The 21,095-nt window shown below is 48.0% G+C and overlaps 3 protein-coding genes and 2 long non-coding RNA genes across 5 annotated transcripts; 2 read left to right on the top strand and 3 right to left on the bottom strand.

Annotated features, from left to right (window-relative positions):
* Window positions 1-545: 545 nt before the first annotated feature.
* On the bottom strand, window positions 546-8,515 carry GATC (glutamyl-tRNA amidotransferase subunit C; the record flags this gene model as incomplete). Its single annotated transcript, XM_084763225.1, has 3 exons — window positions 546-849; window positions 2,007-2,110; window positions 8,208-8,515. 3 exons carry the CDS (start codon window positions 8,513-8,515, stop codon window positions 794-796), a joined length of 468 nt encoding a protein of 155 aa, XP_084619351.1. The 3' UTR covers window positions 546-793.
* Window positions 6,829-8,084, bottom strand: LOC311586913. The gene is made up of 2 exons (XR_014775688.1): window positions 7,588-8,084; window positions 6,829-6,863 (listed from the first exon to the last, which is right to left on the bottom strand). It is a non-coding gene; the product is annotated as an uncharacterized lncRNA (long non-coding RNA).
* Window positions 8,516-8,532: 17 nt separating the features above from the next.
* On the top strand, window positions 8,533-11,828 carry TRIAP1 (TP53 regulated inhibitor of apoptosis 1). The gene is made up of 2 exons (XM_084763227.1): window positions 8,533-8,760; window positions 10,959-11,828. Exons 1-2 carry the CDS (start codon window positions 8,539-8,541, stop codon window positions 11,040-11,042), a joined length of 306 nt encoding a protein of 101 aa, XP_084619353.1. The 5' UTR covers window positions 8,533-8,538; the 3' UTR covers window positions 11,043-11,828.
* Window positions 11,829-15,447: 3,619 nt separating this feature from the next.
* On the bottom strand, window positions 15,448-20,035 carry COX6A1 (cytochrome c oxidase subunit 6A1). Its single transcript, XM_084763226.1, has 3 exons — window positions 19,880-20,035; window positions 19,611-19,753; window positions 15,448-15,719 (listed from the first exon to the last, which is right to left on the bottom strand). Exons 1-3 carry the CDS (start codon window positions 19,989-19,991, stop codon window positions 15,636-15,638), a joined length of 339 nt encoding a protein of 112 aa, XP_084619352.1. The 5' UTR covers window positions 19,992-20,035; the 3' UTR covers window positions 15,448-15,635.
* A 125-nt stretch (window positions 20,036-20,160) lies between these two features.
* On the top strand, window positions 20,161-21,095 carry LOC311586914. The gene is made up of 2 exons (XR_014775689.1): window positions 20,161-20,527; window positions 20,894-21,095. It is a non-coding gene; the product is annotated as an uncharacterized lncRNA (long non-coding RNA).

Here is a 21,095-nt window from a genome sequence, read left to right as displayed (position 1 = left end):
CCACTGAGCCATCTCTAACCCAGAGTCAGCCCTTGTAAATTAAACTGCCTGAAGAAGATGGTCCATGCCTCCAGTCCCTGTACTTGGGAGGCTGTGGCAGGAAGATAGCTGTGCACTCAAGGCCAGCCTGAAGTCAGAGGCCCTATCTGAACAAAGAAAAGGGTGTGTGTGCTTGTGCCTGTGTGAGGGAACACTGCAGATAAAGGGAGGAGGAAGAATGAAAACAAGTCGAGGGCTATTTATAACAAGTTCTCTTTTCAGAAAGGAACTGTTAGGTTGGTGTTTGTACAGGTCGTACTGGGGGGGAGGTGGGGGGTGGGGCCTGGTGTTCCTGTATGCTGTGTGAGGAGGGGGTTGGATAACTTGCTAAATTAGGAGTTCCCAGGTTATAGTCTCCTTTGACACTAGTCAGACCTTTCAATGAAATGAACCCTGAGGCAGGATGAAGTCAGTACCTAGAAACAAAGGAAGATGAGTTGGCTCTCAGTCAGTGGGAAAGCACATAAAAATAACTCAAGCTATAAACAGAAAGATTCACATAGGTAATTGTGATAGGTAGTGCTTATTAGGGGCAGGTCAAGGAGGGCGTTTTCCATACACAACAGGCCAGAGTACTTGATCTAGTTCCTTGGAAGCAGGCATGTGGTGGTCTGTCAGCTGGGTGCTCTCCAGGTCTGTCCTCAGATCAGTTACCGAGACATCGTAAATGTTGGGTTTACACTAGATTTGAGGGTAGCCAATGACCACCCTTGTGAGTCCGCCATGTTGACAGGGTGCGCCTTTCCCAGAATAGCTACTCTGTTGTGGGAGCCGGAATCTTGTTTACCATGTCTGGCAAAGAAATGTTACCTGTTTGAAAATAAGAACGAATATATAGGTGAACCTGAGCCTGCTCCCCAGCTGCTGCTCCTAAATTGAGTGGTCACCGGTGTCCATGGAAGTGAGCATTGGATGCCACCGTTCTCCACCTCACAAGTATCCGGAACAGTTGGCAGTTGAATGCATAGAGGCAAGCTGTACACAGCCAGGCAGACACGCACAGGTAGGAGGGAAGACTAAGGCTGAACCTCTGCGCCAGGAACAAGTCAGGAGCCAGGTTGTGTGTGTGGTGTAGTCAGCAGACACATCTGATGAAATAGCAGCAGCTGCTGGGTCCTGAGACATTGGCTCATGTCTTTAGCCAGCTGAGGCAAATGTGGTGTAGTGAAGGCTTCAGCCCATAGGTTTTTCAGCTTAGACTTCCATCCTGCCTTTCATAGGAACTTACTGCTAACTCTCTGGTCTTGGTGGAGAACGAGTGCTCTAGATAGTCTCACTACAGATGCCCAGTGGTCTGGCAGCTCTGAGGACTCACGCACAAGAGTGTGAACAGTGAGGATGAAAATGCAAGTCGCTATGTCAGGATCACATCAATGGCTAAGATACATACATGGCTTAGAGGTATGGTGCAGCTGTCCTGTGTGACGTGTTAACATGCCTCATTTGAATTGGTTGCCAATACAAGTTGAGGAAATATCAGACAATATTACACATTTAAGGTCTCCAAGCAAGCCGGGCATGGTGGTGCACACCTTTAATCCCAGCAGAGGCAGATGAGGCCAGCCTGGTCTACAAAGCAAGTCTATGACAGTCAAGGCTACACAAGAAACCCTGTCTTGAAAAAACAAAAAACAAAAAAAGGAAGGAAGGAAAGGAAAGAGACAGAAAGAAAAAAAAGGTCTCCAAGCACATAGGCTTAGGTTTCTCTGGCTCCAGAAGAGCACCAGGGAACGCCAGCTGCTCCTATAGACTGGCTTCCAGGCCCAGAGATGTGTTCCCCGGTACCCGCACACCCTTGGTCCTGTGCTGCGCTTTCATCACAACTAGCCCCTCAAGGTTAGTACACCCCCAGACTATTGTCATTGTAACACCACTTGTGTACAGTTTGTACTTTTGCATTCAGACAGCATCTGTTTTCCCTGAGAATGTTTGAACTACTCTGTTGAAGCACTCTGGGTAACGTATACCTGGGGGGGCCACAAAATACTCCTCCACAACGTGATGAGAATTCCGTAGTAGTTCTTCAGCACAGCTGCCTTCTGCTACATTGTCAGATCTCAAGTAGAGACATCTGCAGAACCCAAAGGTCAGAGTTAGAGCTTGAGAGACTAGAGGCTTCCAGAGCACAGACGCACAGGCCTGATGCCAGGCTAGCGGGGAGCAGAACAGTCTGCTGTGGTCACTGTCCCCAGGTCTGCTGTGGTCAAAGTAGACCAAAGACCTTCTGCAGTGTGTAGGTTCTCTGGGCCACTGAGGTAAGCCGTGCTTATTTCTCCAGTTTGACTAGCAAGGCTTTTTGGATAACAGGAGTGGGTTAATTCTGGTGAACTCAGGAGAAGGGGCAATTATGATACTGGCTGCTCTTCTGGAGGACCCAGGTTCAGTCCCCACAACCACCTATACTCCAGTCTCAGGGAGTCACATGTTCTTTATAAAGGGCGCTGCACACCTGTGGTGCACATTCACTGGTGTGTGTGTGTGTGTGCACACACATTATGTTAAAGTAAGTAAGCAAAGTATGTCAGGACTAATGAATACATGTCCCTAACCCTGCTTCAGTGAGAAGCAGGTACCCAAGAATCAGTGATGTCACTGCCAAAGGATGGCCAGGAAATGACTGTAGGGGGTAGGTAGGTTTAGCAGAACCCCTACGATGCCTGCCATTCAGCAAGATACACTATGAACAGTGCATGCCAGCAAACCCACACTGAGGTAGGCTGCCTCGGTGTATGCAGTGAGCTACACAAGCTTTGTCTCAAAACGATATAAACACCATAAATCTCCTACTGTTCTCTAGACATAGTGGCCTCTGGTGAGAGTGCTTAGTGGGTCAAGGCGCTTCCACCTTGCTTAGCCTGAGTTAAAACCCTGGTACCCACATGGAAAGAGAATGGTGTCCCACACATTGTCCTCTGCCCTCCACTTACACTCTGGTGTTCTCCATAAACCGCCCCCCCATACTTAGAGCAGTCAAGTGATGGTGTACTGCACTAATTCCAGCACTCAGTAGGCAGAGGCAGGTGAGTTCCGGGCCACGCAAGGCTACAGAGTAAGACTCTGTAAGAGTCTAGCTGAGCATGGTAGTGCATCAGGGAGGCAGAGGCTGGCAAATGAGAGTTCAAGGTCATCCTGGTCTACACAGCCAAATTCAGGACTGTCTCAACAACAAAAAGGAATCTGACTTGAACAAAAGCACCCGACACAAAGTTAACATTCTCATTCATGGTAAGATGAGGGTTGTAGCTGGTTCCAAGATACACACTTGTTTGGTTGGCTTTTTAATTCTTCTCCCTATGTAGGGGAAGCTGACCTCAAAACTCTTCCTCGTCCTGCCTCAGCTGCCTGGGTGAATGCCAGTATAGTACCCTTGCAGCACACGCACGCAGAAAGGATTATGTCAGCTGGTCTTGAAATGGAAAAACCTCTCTAGACCTTAAGTTTCTTTTTAAAGAATGAAGGTTGCACTTCATGGCTGGTTGGATTGTTTGAGACAGGGTTTCATCGTATAGTCTTGGCTGGCCTGGCACGACGTAGACCAGGCTGGCCTCCAACTCACACAGCTCTGCCTGACTCTGTCTTTTGAGTGCTGGGATTAATGGTGTGCGCCACCATGCCTGGCCTTTCCTTTGTTTTTTTGTTTTTCTTTTGTCTTTTTGAGACAGGGTTTCTCTGTGTAGCCTTGGCTATTCTGGACTCTGTAGACCAGGCTGGCCTCAAACTCACAGTAATCCACCTGTCTCTGCCTCCCGAGTGCTGGGATTAAAGGCGTGCGCCACCACTGCCTGGCCTTTCCTCTGTTTTTTTTTTTTTTTTTTTTTTTTTGAGACAGGGTTTCTCTGTGTAGCCTTGGCTGTCCCGGACTCACTTTGTAGACCAGGCTGGCCTCGAACTCACAGAGATCCGCCTGCCTCTGCCTCCCAAGTGCTGGGATTAAAGGCGTGCGCCACCACGCCCGGCTTCTTTCCTCTGTTTTTTAACCAAAAGGAAGAGAAAAAAAAAGTTTGGGGTCAGCCAGGGCTACAGGTCAGTTGTACAATGATCGGTTCATATGCGTGAGGCCCTGAATAATTTCTAGCACAGAAGGGAGAAAAAAAAACCCAACAACCCCAAACCCCTGCAATTGTAGCATGCAAAGGTGGACACTAGTCTTCCTGGGACTTGGGGTTGGAGAATGTTGGAGAATGGCTGAGAGGGTAGACCCAAAGTCAGCTGATCTCACGTCCTACTGTTTCTGTTCCTGCTTCCTTCTAAAGGGCTTTATAATATCGCTTGGGACATCAAGTATAATTTAAAAATTTAGTATTATTTATGTATGTGTGTGTCTGTTCACCTGAGTACAGGTGCCCACAGAAGCCAGAGGTATCAGATGATTGTCTGGAGCTGTAGTTAGAGGCAGTTGTGAGCTGCCTAGCTTGGGTGCTGGGAACTAAAGTCAGGTCCTCTGCATGAACACGTCCTACTCTTAAACACTGAGCCATCTCTCTGGCCTCAAAATGTAAATTTAAAAAAAATTTTTTTTTTATTTTTTATTTTTTTGGTTTTTCGAGACAGGGTCTCTCTGTGTAGCCTTGGCTGTCCTGGACTCACTTTGTAGACCAGGCTGGCCTCAAACTCACAGCGATCCGCCCGCCTCTGCCTCCCAAGAGCTGGGATTAAAGGTGTGCGCCACCACGACCGGCCCTTATTTTTTATTTTTTGGCTTTCCAGACAGAGTCCTGGACTCGCTTTGTAGACCAGGCTGGCCTCGAACTCACAGAGATCTGCCTGCCTCTGGTTCCCAAGTGCTGGGATTACGGGTGTGTGCCACTGTGCCCAGCTCCCAGCAATTGTTAACTGGTGGTAAATCTTAGGGACGGTAGGACCTCATGAACTCCTTCTTCCCTCCATAAGATAAAGTTGGGGAGCTCAACGTGGGCAAGTCTCCAGATAATTTCACCTGCTGACAGTTCAAGAGGGCAACTGCTCTGTCACACTGCAAGACAGTATTCTACAAAAAGTATGCAGCAAGATCCTCTTTTAAAGTAAAATAGGGCTGGAGAGATGGCTCAGAAGTTAAGAGCACTGGCTGTTCTTCTAAATGTCCTGCATTCAATTCCCAGCAACCACATGGTGGCTCATAACCATCTATAATAAGACCTGGTGCCCTTTTCTGGCATGCAGGCACAACACTGGAAACATAAATAAATAAATCTTTAAATTTAAAAAAAAAAAAAAAAGTCCAGGGTAACCAGGGCTATACAGAGAAACCATGTCTTGAAAACACAAAGAGAAACAAAGCCCGACATCAATGCTGAGCCAGCATTCTTGCAGCAACTCCAAAATCTAAACATTAAACAGGCCTAGATGAGGTTGAGGATGGTTTGGTTTTGTTTGACTTTGGTAGTGCTGAGAAATTACCCAGGGACTTCATGTTTACTGGCCTTATGGTGCATTATCTATTTGTTTAGAAGATTAAAAAAAAAAAAAAGGTTTATACTGAAAATAATAAGGTAACAGTTTCTTTAACCCTGCTAGGATGTATTACTAAGCTGTTATACTATACTGGGCAGGTTCTAAGCTATTCTAATCTTACTACCCTTAAAAGCCACATAAAAGCCAATCCCTTGCCAATCTGATGGCTCCTGGCAGCTTCTGCGCCATCAGTCTGTCCTCATGGCCACGTGCTCATGCTCCATTCTCCTTTTTCTCTGGCTTTCTCTCCTCCTGCTACCTCTTCTGCTCCCTCTCGCCCTTGTGACCCCAAGCCTGGGGACCTAAAACTCCACCTACCTCTCTTCGCCCCTGTCATAGGCTTCAGCATCTTTATTAACCAATCAGGGATAATTGGGGAAAGTTCCTTACATCACATGGTACGGGAGATGGCTCAACATTCCCAACAGTGCCTTGTGGCAGGGCGGCAACCAGATCTCAGCACACTGAGAACAGCATCTGGAAATAGTGGAGGAAACTTCTCCAACAGATTTTATTTTATGTGTATAGGTGTTTGCCTGTTTGTGTGTGCCCACAGAGGCCAGAAGAGGGCATTGGATACCTTTGGAATTAAGAGTTATAGATGGCTGTTAGCCACCATGTGGTTGCTGGGAATTGAACCTGGGTCCTCTGGAAGGACAGATAGCCATCTCTCCAGCCTTAGATTATTTTTAATTAGGTATATGTAAGTGGGGTCTGTGTATGTGAAGGCCAGTGCCTCCAGAGGCCCTGGAGCTGCACTTGAGGGTGGTTGTGAGCCAACTAACATGTATGTTGGGACTCAGTTTGGGGGATCCTTTGCAAGAGCAGCAGCATATATTCCTAGCTGCTGAGCCATCTCTCCAGCCCCTATTAATCTGCTTTTTTTGAAAGAGGGTCTCTTCAGTAGCCTAGGCTGAACTCAGACTTGTGTCAGTCCCGCCCTAGTATGCCAAGCACTACAATTATGGGTGTGAGCCACCATGGCTGGTTTCAGGGCAATTATTGACTAAGTATCTGCCTTACCTGCCATTCAACACAAGGATTCTACAAGATGAGTATTAATGCTCCAAGGCATCTATTTCCGTAACCAGCACCTTTCCTTAGCATCCAGGCTAACATAAACTATGTACTTTTCTGTGAGAAATGAAAACTAATTCTTTCTGGGTCCTAGTTCGGATGAAGACTCCTGGTTGAAATGGGGAGGGCTGTGGACTATCTGTCTCCACCAGTGAGAATGCAGACAAGTAATTTACCCCAGAAACAGGAAGTGCTTGGCAGCAGGGAGAGGAAAGGCTTCATGTGTGCTGCTGGGTCTTTTTTTTGGGGGTGGGGGGGGCAGTGTTTCAAGACAGGGTTTCTCTATGTAGCCTTGGCTGTCCTAGACTCACTTTGTAGACCAGGCTGGCCTCAAACTCACAGTAATCTGTCTCTGCCTCCCAAGTGCTGGAATTAAAGGCGTGAGCCACCATGCTGCTGGTCTTGAACTGTGAGAATTATAAGAAAAAAGAAACAAGGAGAGAAAACTCAAGAAGTTGAAAGTACATGACAGTGCTGGCTTGGAGAAATGGGCAGAGGCTATGACAGATGATGCTTTGCAGGCCATGAGGAAACTTTTTTTGGCTTCAGGAGCAGCAGCACAGGTATTTGTTGGGACATGCTGAGTAATCTTAGGCAAATAGTGTTAACCTCTCTGGACTTGAGCATAGGACCAAAGACCCAAAGGAATCAGAGACTGGAAAGTGGTAAGACAGGAGACTAACAAGTTAGAAACTTTGCAAAGCACTTCACATAAAGGCTATGGTTATAGATTCAGTTCTCTGTTGTCACTAATGGGACTAGAAAGATGGTTAGTGCGGGTCACTCTTCAGAGGACCCAGGTTTGATTCCCAATACCCACATGGTGGTTTACAATCGCCTGTAACTCCTGTTGCAGTGGGTCCCAAGGAACCAGACTTGTGATAAACAGACATACATCTAGCCCAAACACCCAGACACATAAGTTAATTCTTTAAAAATTATGCTCAAAACAAAATGGTGGCTCATTCATATAATCCCAGCTTTTGAGAAACTGGGCAAGGACTGCTCTAAATTTGAGGCCAGCCTGGGCTACAGAAGTCCTGTAATCCCAGGATTTGGAGGTGGAGGCATAAGGATCAGGAATTCAAGATCAACCTTTGCTTTTGAGGCCCCGGCTCAGGGTGAATAAATAATGAAACCGATGCTGGGTGTGTTGACACAGGCCTTTAAACAGCACTAAGGAAGCAGCAAGAAAACCTTGGGCTCAAAGCTCGTCCACACTATATAGCCAGATTCTGTTTCAAAATGTTATTTGGCTATATACCACATTAGCATAGGAACTGACTTGAGAAGGTTTCCAAAATACATTTAATAGTATTTGATTCCTTCAGATAATCTGATGCTCAGGTAGGCAAGCTAACACCTTAGAGGAAATGAGCGTGGCTTAGAAGCCAGTACAGGCTGGAGGGTGGTACACAGGGAACAGGGGCGGGTACGGGCCCTCTCAAAAGGGGATTAGAAGGCGACGACTAACAAACATCTCAGATTTTGTTCTATTTACATCGGGACTGGGAAGGCTAGAGGATTCTAAACGGGAGCGACAGGACTTGCGGTGATGGCAAATTTCCAGTTATGAAAGGACTAGAAACAGCCTGGAAGGTGTCAGGGTCAAGTCTTCGAGGCCGCACCCGGGAGCCTACCTGTCCTCCAGTACCGACTCCAGGGGCTCCACCCCGTCCGTGTCCACCGCGTGCAGCTGATCAGCGAAGGCGACCGCTTTCTCCAGCCGGGCCACCGCCTCGCGGCTGCCGAAGTTCACCAACGCCAGACGCTCCAGATGCTCGACTACCGCCGCGGACACGCGACCGCCGCCCTGCGGGGTGAGGCGTGGAGCGTGGGTCCCCTGCCCCGCCGCCTGGACCTGTCCCCGTGGACCCGCTTTGGAAGCAAGGCCACGGCCCCTGTCCAGCACAGCCCGAAAACTCGTCCTCGCCGCTCGTGCCCACATTGTTTTGCTTCTCGGCCTCCGCAATGACGAAGGCTGGGGCGACGCGCGCGCGAATGACGACATTAGAGTGCGTCGCCGTCACAGCAGCTGCCACAGCCATGAACAGCGTCGGGGAGGCTTGCACTGACATGAAGCGCGAGTACGACCAATGCTTCAACCGCTGGTTTGCTGAGAAGTTCCTCAAAGGGGACGGCTCCGGGGACCCGTGCACCGACCTCTTCAAACGCTACCAACAGTGTGTCCAGGTGAGCCTCGCCCCGGGCGGCCGCAGAGGCTGCAGCAGCCACTGGTGCTTTGCTTTTAACGGGGTACATGGGTTTGTTTGTTTTTTTTTTTTTTACATTTATTTGCCCTTATTTTATTGCGTTGGTGTTTTGCCTGCATGTATGTCTATGTCAGAGTGACAGATCTTGGAGTTACAGACAGGTGTGAGCTGCGGTGTGGGAGCTGGGATTTGAACCCGGGTCCTCTGGAAGAGCAGTCAGTGCCCTTAACCACTGGGTCAACTCTCCGGCCCCCTGGGGTTTTGTTGTTGTTGTTGACTTATTTGGTACTCATTCTAAACTTGTAAGTAGCCATAGTTCTTCATGTCTTTTTTTTTTTTTTCCGAGACAGGGTCTCTCTGTGTAGCCTTGACTGTCCTGGACTCACTTTGTAGACCAGGCTGGCCTGGAACTCACAGCAATCCACCTGCCTCTGCCTCCCGAGTGCTGGGATTAAAGGCGCCCGCCACCACTGCCCGGCTAGTTCTCCATGTCTTAAAAAATAGGCGTAGCCGGGCGGTGGTGGCCCACGCCTTTAATCCCAGCACTTTAATCCTGGGCAGGCGGATCGCTGTGAGTTCGAGGCCAGCCTGGTCTACAGAGTGAGTTCCAGGACAGCCAAGGCTACACAGAGAAACCCTGTTTCAAAAAAACCAAATTGTGTGTGTGTGTGTGTGGTTGAGGGTGGGGACAACTGGACAACTTCCCGGAATCAGTTTTCTCCTTTCATATTTATGTGGGTTTGGGGGATCAAGTTCATATCACTAGGCTTGGCGACAAGATGTTCTATTATCTGTATCTTACACTTGGACTACCACTCGGAAATAGGAAGTGGTTGATTCAAAGGCACTGGAGTCTGGTGGCCTTGGTGTTTTGGTTGCACGGCATTTCATTGTTATTAGAAGTGGGTTGTGTTTACTGTTCTCTAGGTAGTTGTGACAGTGCAGAGGTCCCTGTTGTTTTGTTATGAAATCTTCGTTGCCCTGTTTTTCTCCACCATTTCCCAGCTGCAGCCAGGAAAGCTTGATTTCAGTCAGTGGATGCACTTCCACTAACTTAACCTACGACACCCTCAGCTCAAGGATCTACTTTTAGCCAATTCTCAGACAGTGAAGGTGACTCAAGGTCACATAGCCAATTAGACTGGAATTTAGATTGAACACTCACTAAGTAGGGACACCTGACCTGATCCTCCTGCCTCACCTCCCAAGAGGCACTACACCTTTATAGTAGTACTTTTTTTTTTTTTTTTTTTTTTGGACACAGTTTCTTGTGTAGCCTTGGCTGTCCTGGACTAACTTTGTGGACCATGCTGACCTTGAATTTACAGTGCCTGCCTCTGCCTCCCGAGTGCTAGGATTAAAGGCACACACCACCATGCCCGGCCTGTACAGTACTACTTTTTAAAAACAATGCTGGTCATAGAGGTACACACTTTAATATATATATATATATATATATGTATGCAGTGCTGTGCCTGCACATATACCTACAGTCCAGAAGAGGGCACCAGATCTCATTATAGATGGTTGTGAGCCACCATGTGGTTTCTGGAAATTGAACTCAGGACCTCTGGAAGAGCACATGGTGCTTTTAACAGCTGAGCCATCTCTCCAGCCCGGAGATACACACTTTTTGTTTTTGTTTTGTTGTTTTGTTTTGTATTTCGAGACAGACAGGGTTTCTCTGTGTAACAGCTCTGGCTGTCCTGGAACTGGCTCTATAGACCAGGCTGGCCTCAAACTCAAGGAGATCCGCCTGCCTCTGCCTCCCAAGTGCTGGGATTAAAGGTGTGTGCCACCACCACCTGGCTTTTTTCTAGGTTTTTTTTGATACAGGGTTTCACTCTGTAATAGCCCTAGCTGTCCTAGACTCTCTTTGTAGGCCAGGCTGGCCTTGAACTCACAGAGATCCGCCTGCCTCTACCTCCCAAGTGCTGGGATTAAAGGTGTGTACCATCACACCTGGCTTGAGGTACACACTTTTAATCCCAGAGTCAAAGGCAGGCAGAAATGTTTGAGTTCCAGGCTAGGCAGGGCTACACAAAAGGGTGTCCCTTGAATTGTGGGTTTCAAGGCTTTCCAGTTCACTCTGGTTCACTTTTGTGTCAATACAATGCAGTTACAAAACATGGACTTGACGCTAACCTGGACTTTTATAACATTTTATTCTTCCTTCAGAAAGCAATAAAGGAGAAAGAGATTCCCATTGAAGGACTGGAATTCATGGGCCATGGCAAAGAAAAGCCTGAAAACTCCTCCTGACCTGCCTGCCACTTGGAAGAAGTCAGTAAATTGAGGGGCCTCTGGATTTTTATCAGCTAAGGCTGTGAAGCTAGCCATGGGGCTCGATGAATTTAAGAGAAGTTTTCCTGCTCTGTGTTCTCCTCACTTCTGAAAGAACAGCTGTCACTCTTGCTTTGAGGCAATTTCACTTCCGCTGGCATCTTTCAGGAGCTCTGCAAGCTACAATCGGAACAGCTTCTTGGGGTTCTGGTTGCAAACCATGGTCTGGAATCGGCTTTAACAGGCCCTTGGATGTGAATAATGATAAGCTGCCTGGCGGCTTTTGATTAGGGACACTGCCTGGGAGTCATCCTTTGTGCCAGTCGGTCAGGACCTTTTTCCTCTCAGGGATCAGGACACACTAATTTCAATCAGTGCGTGGGGACATGATTGCATTTTTATAGTAGCAGTCACTGCTGGTGGCCTGGGTTGTCCAAACAGAAGGCAGCTTTACTCAGCTCCTGCCTTAACAAGGTGCCTTCGGATCGGCCTTCAAAAGCTTCAGCAATGACACCACTGTGGAGCTCACAGCTGCTCATCGCCATGCTCTCAGCTCCAGCCCCTGGAGTGGCTGTGCAAGAGTCACCTACATTACAGCTTTGCTGTTGCCAACTTTCAACTCCAGAAATTAAGGTCAATGTGCATATCATATAAAAGGGGAACTGTATCTGGCTAAGTGGGGAAAGGTGCTTCCTTATTGTTGTTTGCGACCATGCCCTAAGTCTGTAATCATGAAATGGAATAAATCTTAAAGTTCCGATTTTACTCTTCGCTCCTCAAACTCAGTGCAGCGTTACTACCTGTTGTTCCCTGTAGCTCATTATGTTGCTAAGAGCCAGCTTTGCTTCGTAACTTGATTTAAGCTGGGTGAGAAATCTGGCTTTCAGGCTGGCATCCTGCCTCTGCCTTTAACGTGCTGGAATACACGTCAGCCCAGCTGATATAAAGAGCTTCTTTAAACATTATGTATTGTAGATCCAAAGCAATGCCACCTAGTCCTCACGCCTGCCTCCCTGAAGACAGAAGAAAGCTGGTGTGCAGAAGGCTTAATTCTGTTTCCTGTTACTAATTATTCATTTTAGTTGGACCAACCCTAATACCACTGCAAAGCATTTTACATTTTTAGAAAACTGTGGATGTAAAAGAAATTCATCCATACATAGCTGGGCGTGGTGGCGCATGCCTTTAGTCCCAGCACTTGCGTGGATCACTGTTGATCTGAGGCCAGCCTGGTCTACAAAGTGAGTCTAAGACTGCCAAGATAACAGGGAAACCCTGTCTCAAAAAACCCTCCCCCACTGGGCATGGTGGCACACGCCTTTAATCCCAGCACTTGAGAAGCACAGACAGGCTGATCTCTGAGTTTGAAGCCAGCCTGGTCTACAAAAGATTTCCAGGACAGCCAATGCTACACAGAGAAACCCTGTCTCAAAAAAACCAAACCAAACCAAAACCCTCCCCCACAAAAAAAAAATCACACACACAGAGAGATATAAAAGACAGGGTTTCTGTGTGGCCCTGGCTGTCCTAGAGTTAGCTCTGTAGACCAGGCTGACCTCGAACTCACAGCGATCTGCCTGCCTCTGCGTGTACCACCACACCCGGCAATTTTGAGTAAATAAAGCAGGGTTCTAGGAGGCTAGTTCAAGGGAGCTTGTCCACCATGTACAAGGGTTAGGGTTATGGGTCACTGTCCAAAGGTCACAAGAGATTTTTCCAGGCCTGTATGAGTCCTGGGAACCTAACTTAGGCCATCTGTCTTAGTGCTTTAGCTAGCTGAGCCTTTTTATTTGTCCTTTTTTTGGTTTTTCTGACAGGGTTTCTATGTGTAGCCTTGGCTGTCCTGGACTCACTTTGTAGACCGGGCTGGCCTTGAACGCAAACTCAGAGATCTGTCTGCCTCTGCCTCCCAAACACTGAGATTACAGGTGTGTGCCACCACAGCTGACTTCTTTTTTTAAAAGATTTTAATTGCATCCATGTTTTGCCTGAATGTATCTGTGCAAGAGTGCCAGATCCTCTGGAACAGGAGTTACAGACAGCTGTGAGCTGCCATGTGGGTGCTGGGAACTGAACTTGGGTCTCCTGGACAAGCAGCCACTGCTCTTGACCACTGAGCCACCTCTCCATCCCTTTGTTATTTAAGATTTATTATTTGTGCAGTATTCTGCCCATATGTGCGCCTGCACTCCAGAAGAGGGCACCAGATCCCATTATAGATGGTTGTGAGCCACCATGTGGTTGCTGGGAATTGAACTCAAGACTTTTGGAAGAACAGCCAGTGCTCTTAACCTTTGAGCCGTCTCTCCAGCCCCATCCCTTTAAGATATACTTTCATGCAGTCCAGGCTGACCTTGATTTCAGTGAGTGACCCTGAACTCACTATCTGGGATTTAGATGAGACCACATCTGATCTATGTACTACTGAGGTCAAACCCAGGATTTCACAAGTCAAGCGTTTATCAACTGAGCTACATCTCCAGACCATTTTTTTTTTTTTTTTTTTTGGTTTTTCGAGACAGGGTCTCTCTGTGTAGCATTGGCTGTCCTGGACTCGCTTTGTAGACCAGGCTGGCCTCGAACTCACAGCGATCCGCCTGCCTCTGCCTCCCGAGTGCTGGGATTAAAGGCGTGCGCCACCACGCCCGGCTCCAGACCATTTTTAATGTGGGGTTTCATTAGTCCAGGCTGGCCTCAAACTTGCCCAGGAGATGACGAGTTCTTGGTCCTCCCACGTGTCGGGATTATGGCATGTCGCACCACACTGGTCTCTTAGTTCCTTTTCTCTGCCATCAAGAGACACCGTGACAGGTGACTCATAGGAGTTTGAGACTCACAGTCCCAGAGGGTTTAAGTCCATGATCATCCTGTCAGGGAGGATGGCAGCATGAAGACGAGCCGCAGCTGAGATCACAGGACAAGGCAGAGCTGGGCTGCCTGCCGCAGTGACGCAGCCCCTGTAACAGGACCTAATCCTTCCCACACAGTTCCAAGTAGGAGCCAAGGATCTAAACATCTGCCAGTGAGGCCATTCTCAGTCACAGCACTACGCTGGGCTAGTAGATTTTATAATTAATTCACGGGCACACACATCATGACTTGCATGTGGTACTAGGTCCTCCTCCCCGCCCCACAGGGCTTCTGTGTAGCCTTGGCTGTCCTGGACGTGGGATTAAAGGCGTGCGCCACCATCCCCAGTCCAGCTCCCGCCTAACATGTAGGTTCTGGGTAGGAAACTCAGGTCACTGGCTTGGCAGCAGTTTTTGTTTTTCTCTCTTAGACTGTAGCTCAGGCTACCTTTGGCCTCAGACTACTCTTCCCAAAGTCCTAGAGATTGTAAGCATGCAACTCCAGGGCCTTCTTGAGTCTTTCTTCTTTGTGGGGAGGTGGTGGTGATCATTTTCAGCTTAGGTGGGAAAGACAGAGTTCCTTAACTTTCAGAATAGATGTAAGGACCCTTGAAATAATGGCACGGTGCACACCTTAACCCAGTTACCCACAATGGTGAGGCTAGGAACCTAGACATTCAAGATGCTTAAAAGGGCAGCCACAGGCTGGAGAGATGGCTCAGTGGTTAAGAGCACCACCTGCTCTTCCAGAGGTCCTGAGTTCAATTCCCAGCAACCACCTGGTGGCTCACAACCATCTATAATGTGATCTGATACACTCTTCTGCAGATAAAGACTCATATACAATAAATATTAAAAAAAAAAAAAAAGCAGCCACTAATGGTTTCCTTGCTTCATACCACATCTGACAACAGAACTGCTAAGAAAGTGATTCACCACCCATCCTACCTGACCTCATTCTCTCCAGACAACGCTGCAGCTATGTTACGATCTTCAGTTTTGACAATTAATGGCGATGTCAGCGTTGTTTTGTAACTACCACCACTGCTGTGTTGTTTTCTGTGTTTGTTTTTCCTAGGCAGGGCTTCTATGGGTAGCCCTGGCTGGCCTCAAACTCAAAAATCTGCTTGCCTCTGCCGCCCGAATGCTGGGATTAAAGATGTCTGCCACTGTGCCTGACTGAGAAATGATTCTTTCCCTAAAGGTAAGACTGCAACTCCTTTGGTATACTGCAACAGGAGAGCACTGGGACCTAGAGCGCGGGCACGTCTGTGCACCCTGGGCTGACCTGGAACTTGCTGTTTGGCCCAGCCTTTGAAGTTGCCACAGGCTGTGTTACGGATGGTAAAGAACAGCCATTTTACTGATCATTCAGTGTCTGTCAGGGAGAGCTCTGTGCTCTTAGTCACCTAGCCCTACCCACCGTAAGCTCAGGAAACCAACAGCGAGCCAGTTATAAACAGAATTCAGTGGGATACACCAGATCTGAAACACTTAAATAGCAAATAATGTCACCATCCAGCTCATGAACAATCTAAGTTTAAATTATTTATTTAAGCCATCTCCTCTCACGAGCAAAGGGATGGAAGATTGGTGTAGTAGTCACCATTTGATACAAGGAAAGATGAGCTTAGCATCCAATGCTTTCATGGTCCACACGTAGAGTAATGGTCCAAACCAGCGCTGTGGTCCCTTGTTCCCCAGGGGAAGGTCCAAGTTTTCTTTACTCATCTTCATAGCCAGTCGGAAGTGGGTTCACATGAGGGTTGTGGAAGAGCGTGTGGTTACCGTCTCCCCAGGGGAAGGGCTGTGGAGTGAAGATGTCAATTAGAACTTGGCTGGGAACTGATTGAAACACATAATGTGTAAAATCAAAATGCAAGTCCGCCCTTTTCTGGCACAATCTCAACTTTCCCAAAGCTTTCCCCCAGCCCCCAGATTTATTTATGTATTTTACATATCAACACTGTCTTCAGGCACAAAGAAGAGGGCATCAGATCCCATTATAGATGGTTGTGAGCTGCCATGTGGGTGCTAGGAATTGAACTCAAGGCCTCTGGGAAAAAAGCCAGTGCTCACCAAGAAAAGACTTGATACCCTATGAGCATATACAGGAGGAGGAGGTCCCCCTCAGTCACAGTCATAGGGGAAGGGAGTAAGGGGAAAATGGGAGGGAGGGAGGAATGGGAGGATACAAGGGATAGGATAACAATTTAAATGTAATATGAATAAATTAATAAAATCTATTTTTTACAAAAAAGCCAGTATTTTTAACTGTTGAGCCATCTCTCCAGCCCCCAATTTTCCCATAACTTAAGTGTGCTCAAACAATCAACTAGCAGAGAGGCCTTTGAAGTAGATGGTCAGAAAAGCCAGCTCAAGGCAGCTCCTTGAGGAAGATGGCTCAGCAGTTAAGAACGCGTACACATGCTTGAACAGTGCCCACGTTTGGTTGCAGTACCCAGCCTGGCAGCTCATAACTGCTTTATTTCAGACCCAGGGGCTCTGAAGCCCTCTCTGGCTTCCTTGGGTGTCCGCATGGGCACACACATAATTTAAAATAAACCTTAAGAAACACAAGATGTTGGAAAGATGGCTCAGTGGATAAGAGCTGCTCTTCCAAAAGATCTAAGTTCAGTTCCCAGAGTTCATGTCAGATGGCTCCTAACTCCTCCAGGGGATCTTACCCTCTTGGCCCCAATGATGCCTGCACTCACATGTACATAAGCACATGCTCACATATATACCTATTCACAATTAATGATAATATATTTTGGTTTTCCAAGGCAAGGCTTCTCTGTGTAGCCCTGGCTGTCCTGGACTTGCTTTGTAAACCAAACTGGCCTTGAACTCAGTGATCCGCCTGCCTCTGCCTCCCAGAGTGCCGAGATTACAGTTGTGCACCACTGTGCCCAGCAACAATAATATTTTTAAACAATAAAAAAGGAGTTCCAGGCTGGAGAGATGGCTCAGCGGTTAAGAGCCCTGTTTACTCTTCCAAAGGTCCTGAGTTCAATTTCCAGCAACCACATAGTGGCTCATAACCATCTATAACAAGATCTGGTGCCCTCTTCTGGTGTACAGGCATACATGCAGGCAGAACATTATATATATAATAAATCTAAATCTTTTTGTTTTGGTTTTTCGAGACAGGGTTTCTCTGTGTAACCTTGGCTGTCCTAGACTCGCTTATGTAGACCAAACTGGCCTCAAACTCACAGCAGTCCGCCTGCCTCTGCCTCCCGAGTGCTGGAATTAAAGGCGTGCACCACCACGCCTGGCAAACAAATGAAATAAAGAGTTCCTAGGGGCTGGAGAGACGGCTCAGAGGTTAAGCGCACTGACTGCTCTTGAGAGGACCTGGCACCCACATGGCAGCTCACAAATTATTCCAGTTTCAGGAGTTATGACAGCCTCACAGACATGCATGCAGGCAAAACACCAATGTACATTAAAAATTAAAAATTAAAAAAGGAGTGCCTAGCTTCCCCCCAGTGACTGATAAAAGCAGTTCTGTGTTTACCAAGGTGTGGCCCTTCTTGTATCAGAGTGGTAATGGGAGAGATGGATGGAGATGCTTATTTACTGCAGAAGGGCTAGAAAACTGCAGTGTGTGTGTGGCATGTGCGCGTGCGTGCGTCCACTGTCAGAAGACAACTTCCATGTGTAGGTTCTCTCCTTCAGAGTGGGTCCAGGGACTGAACTCATGTCCTCCGGCTTGGTAGCATGTTCCTTTACCTGCTGAGCATCTTCAGAACCCTGATTTGTTTTTTGAAACAGAGTTTCCTTATATTGCTAACTGGAACACTACATAGAACAGGCTGGCCAAAAAACTATAGTGATCCTCCTGTCTCTGCCTCCTGAGTGCTGCAATTGCAGGGTGAATGACTCTGCCAATCACATGTGTTTTGTTTTAGTTTTGAGACAGGGTCTTTCTATGTGGCCCTGGCTGTCTGGAACATGCTATGTAGACCAGAGATCTCTCTGCCTCTGCCTCCCAAGTGCCAGATTAAAGGCTTGCGCCACCACATCCAGTTTTCTTTTTTAAATTATTATGTTTGTCTCTGTGTGGGGGTATATGCACAGAAGTGGGGCTGTACAATGAGGCTGCAGCTGGAATTAAGGCAGTTTTGAGCTGGACACTAAGTCAGAACAGCATGCTAGGCTGCTGACCCACCTCTGCAGTCCCTTCTCAGTGTGTTGGAAAACACTGCTTTAGGTTAATGGCTCACAACCATTTCTAGTTTTTTGAGACAGTTGCACTTAGCCCAAGTTAACCTCGATTTTATAACAAGCAGAGAATGACCGTGAGCTACTGATCCTCTTGCCTTCACATTCCAAGTGCTGGGTTACAGACCTGAAGTACCATCTGGCTCCCAGGGTTGGGAATACTGGAACATTACCCAGAAACATTTAGGAGGGGGTACTACTGCTCCCTAGTGTGCAAAGGCCAAGGCAAGGATGCTGTCCAACCCCTTTTCTTTTTCTGAGACAGGGTCTCACTAAATAGCTCTGGCTAGAGGGCGTGGTGGTGCACATCTTTAATCCCAGCACTCGGGGAGGCAGAGGCGGGTGGGTCGCTGTGAGTTTGAGTCCAGCCTGGTCTACAAAGTGAGTCCAGGACAGCCAGGGCTACACAAAGAAACCCTGTCTCAAAAAACAAAACAAAACAAAAACTAAATGGGGGAGGGGGGGCGGCAGCTAGAGAGATGGCTCAGAGGTTAAGAGCCCTGTCTGCTCTTCCAAAGGTCCTGAGTTCAGTTCCCAGCAACCAAATGTGGCTCACAACCATCTATAATGAGATCTGGTGCCCTCTTCTGGCCTGCAGGCACACATGGGGCCAGAGTACTGTATAAATAATGAATTTTTAAAAATCTTAAAACAAAACAAAACAAAAAAAACTAAATAGCCTTGGCTGTCCTGGAGCTCACAACGTGGACCAGATTGGCCTCAAACTCAGGGATCTGCCTGCTTCTGTCTCCCAAGTGGTGAGTGTTAGGGTCAGGGGCGGGATGGAGTTTCAGGGGTTCTACAATTCAAGTCTAGAATAAGTTTCTGCGAGGCCAATCTTTTGTGGATTAGGTGATACCATTTGTAAGGAACAAGAAGACACTCTTGTTAGAATACATCAAAGTGACAGAGAACAGATCATTGTAACTGTCTACATGAACAGTCAAGGAATAAAGCAGCAGAAACAGACACTGTGAGAACAACCCGCCGTCTGGTCCTTAAGCACCCACCATCATCTAGTATGCCAAATGCCCAAATCGCAAATCACCCTCGGAGCTTGCCGCTATAAAAGGAAACCTCCAAGCTTTCATTCATACAAGAATCGGCTGCTTCTGAAGTGCACCATTAAGACAAGAGGTGACATAAACCGGGAAATGAAAAAGCTAGAGGCATTTGTTGTGTGACCTTTAAGAAAATTGACACGTGACCCACAAGTTGGCTTCCCTTAAGGAAAAAAGAGATAAAAATAAAATGTTCTGTTTGTACAATTGATGTTGTAAGACAGAAATATGGCCAGACTTGTTATTACTAATGGCAGAAATTTTTAAAATTGTAGAAAAATAAAAATGAAATGCTCTGTTTGCGCGGGCAGACTGGCAGGCAAGATCCTAGATCACCAGGGGTTTGGCCTGGGGACTGCATAATGAAATAACGGGCGCTTGGAGGGCAGCAACGGGGCAGGGCGTACCTTGGTCCTGATGCGGAGGTGAGGGTAGGCGACGAACTCGGGTCTCTCGTGCTCTCCGTGTCGCGACTTCAGGAAAACGTTGAGCATGCTCACTCCCACCCCGGGCAGCGCCACGAAGAAGGTGAGGGCCCTCCACATGCGAGCTGCGGCGGGGGCCACAACGTCAGCCCCGCGGCCTCTCCCTCCCGCACGGCCTCCCCGCCAAGGTCACGGCCCGGCCACGCCCCGCGCGGGCCGCTGAGGACCCGCTCCCACCGGAGCCCCAATACCTGAGCCCTCCTCGCCGTGGGCGCCACTCGACATGGGCCGCCCCACCCGTGGGAGGGGGGCCCGGCCCAGCAGCCGAGACATCCGAGACGCACACACCGCCGCCGCCACCATCTTGCAACTGCACCGGCGCGCCGGAAGCGGAAATAGGGCAAGGGCGAAGGGGGCGGGGCAGAGACGCCAAACGAAGTTTCCTATGCCTTCTCAACGCTAGCGGGGACTGCGGCGCATGCGCACAGCGTCCCTCCTGGCCCAACCCCTCCCGGCGCCCGAGCGAGAGGGCGCATGCGCTCTGCACCTGTGCTCCGCCTCCCTCCTGCCTGCTCCGAGGTGAGGGTGACCCCATGCATCGGGTTTCTGCAGAACTCGTGAGGTTTTTTTTCCTCCCGTGGGGGGGCGAGGGGGGGGGGAATGCCTTCTTTGGAGTCCCTGGCCAGGATCTGAAGTGCCGAGAGCAAACCACGTTGTCGGAAACGCCATTCTCTTTCCTCGCTGCCTTCTAATTCCGCGATTTCCAAGGCACCAGACAGTGTTGTCACTGTCAACTGTCGATATCACGCTTAAAGACAGTTATCCCTGTGTTCTGGAAAGTCCGTGATGCCAGCGCTCCTTTCTGCGAGTTACCCGGAACCGTGACGGGCAAGTAGCAGGTGCTACATTAAATACATTAAATTCATTAAATACAATTTAATGAATGAATATACGAATCCACGAATGAGTCGATGAATAGCTTCTAGAACCAGGAAGAACCCAGGAATTGGTGCCAGAAAATCTGGACTCTGATATTGGCTTTCTATCGTGTGGTCATGCTGCCATTCTCTCCGTCAGATTCCACAAACATCTTAAATTTTATCAGTACAACTTTTAATATATATATTATTAATTTATTCATATTGCATCTCAATTGTTATCCCATCCCTTGTATCCTCCCATTCCTCCCTCCCTCCCATTTTCCCCTTACTCCCCTCATGTACAATTTTTTAACTTCTTCTTTTTTCCTTTTTTTTGTCTAAAAGTCTTTTGAAAGTTAAAAGCCTGGGATGGCAGGCGTAGTGGCGCACGCCTTTAATCCCAGCACTTGGCATGGAGAGACAAGCAGATCTCTTGAGTTGAAGTCCAGCCTAGTCTACAAAACGAGGTCCAAGGCAGCCAGGGCTATGTAGAGAAACTCTGTCTTGAAAACCAAACCAAACCAACAAAATAAATATTGTTTAAATA

Source organism: Acomys minous, assembly GCF_964271855.1.
Source record: "Acomys minous genome assembly, chromosome: 16".
Lineage (NCBI taxonomy): Eukaryota > Metazoa > Chordata > Mammalia > Rodentia > Muridae > Acomys > Acomys minous.
This window is presented reverse-complemented; position numbering and strand designations above follow the sequence as displayed.

Bases quoted from the DNA above. Each gene is read 5' to 3' on its own strand.
- COX6A1 (XM_084763226.1), bottom strand. From the start codon at position 19,991: ATGGTGGCGGCGGCGGTGTGTGCGTCTCGGATGTCTCGGCTGCTGGGC. The intron at 19,754-19,879 runs GTATTGGGGCTC...CCCCCGCCGCAG, and splicing joins CCACGGCGAGGAGGGCTCAG to CTCGCATGTGGAGGGCCCTC. The intron at 15,720-19,610 runs GTACGCCCTGCC...TTCACTCCACAG, and splicing joins ACCTCCGCATCAGGACCAAG to CCCTTCCCCTGGGGAGACGG.
- TRIAP1 (XM_084763227.1), top strand. From the start codon at position 8,539: ATGACGAAGGCTGGGGCGACGCGCGCGCGAATGACGACATTAGAGTGC. The intron at 8,761-10,958 runs GTGAGCCTCGCC...TTCTTCCTTCAG, and splicing joins GCTACCAACAGTGTGTCCAG to AAAGCAATAAAGGAGAAAGA.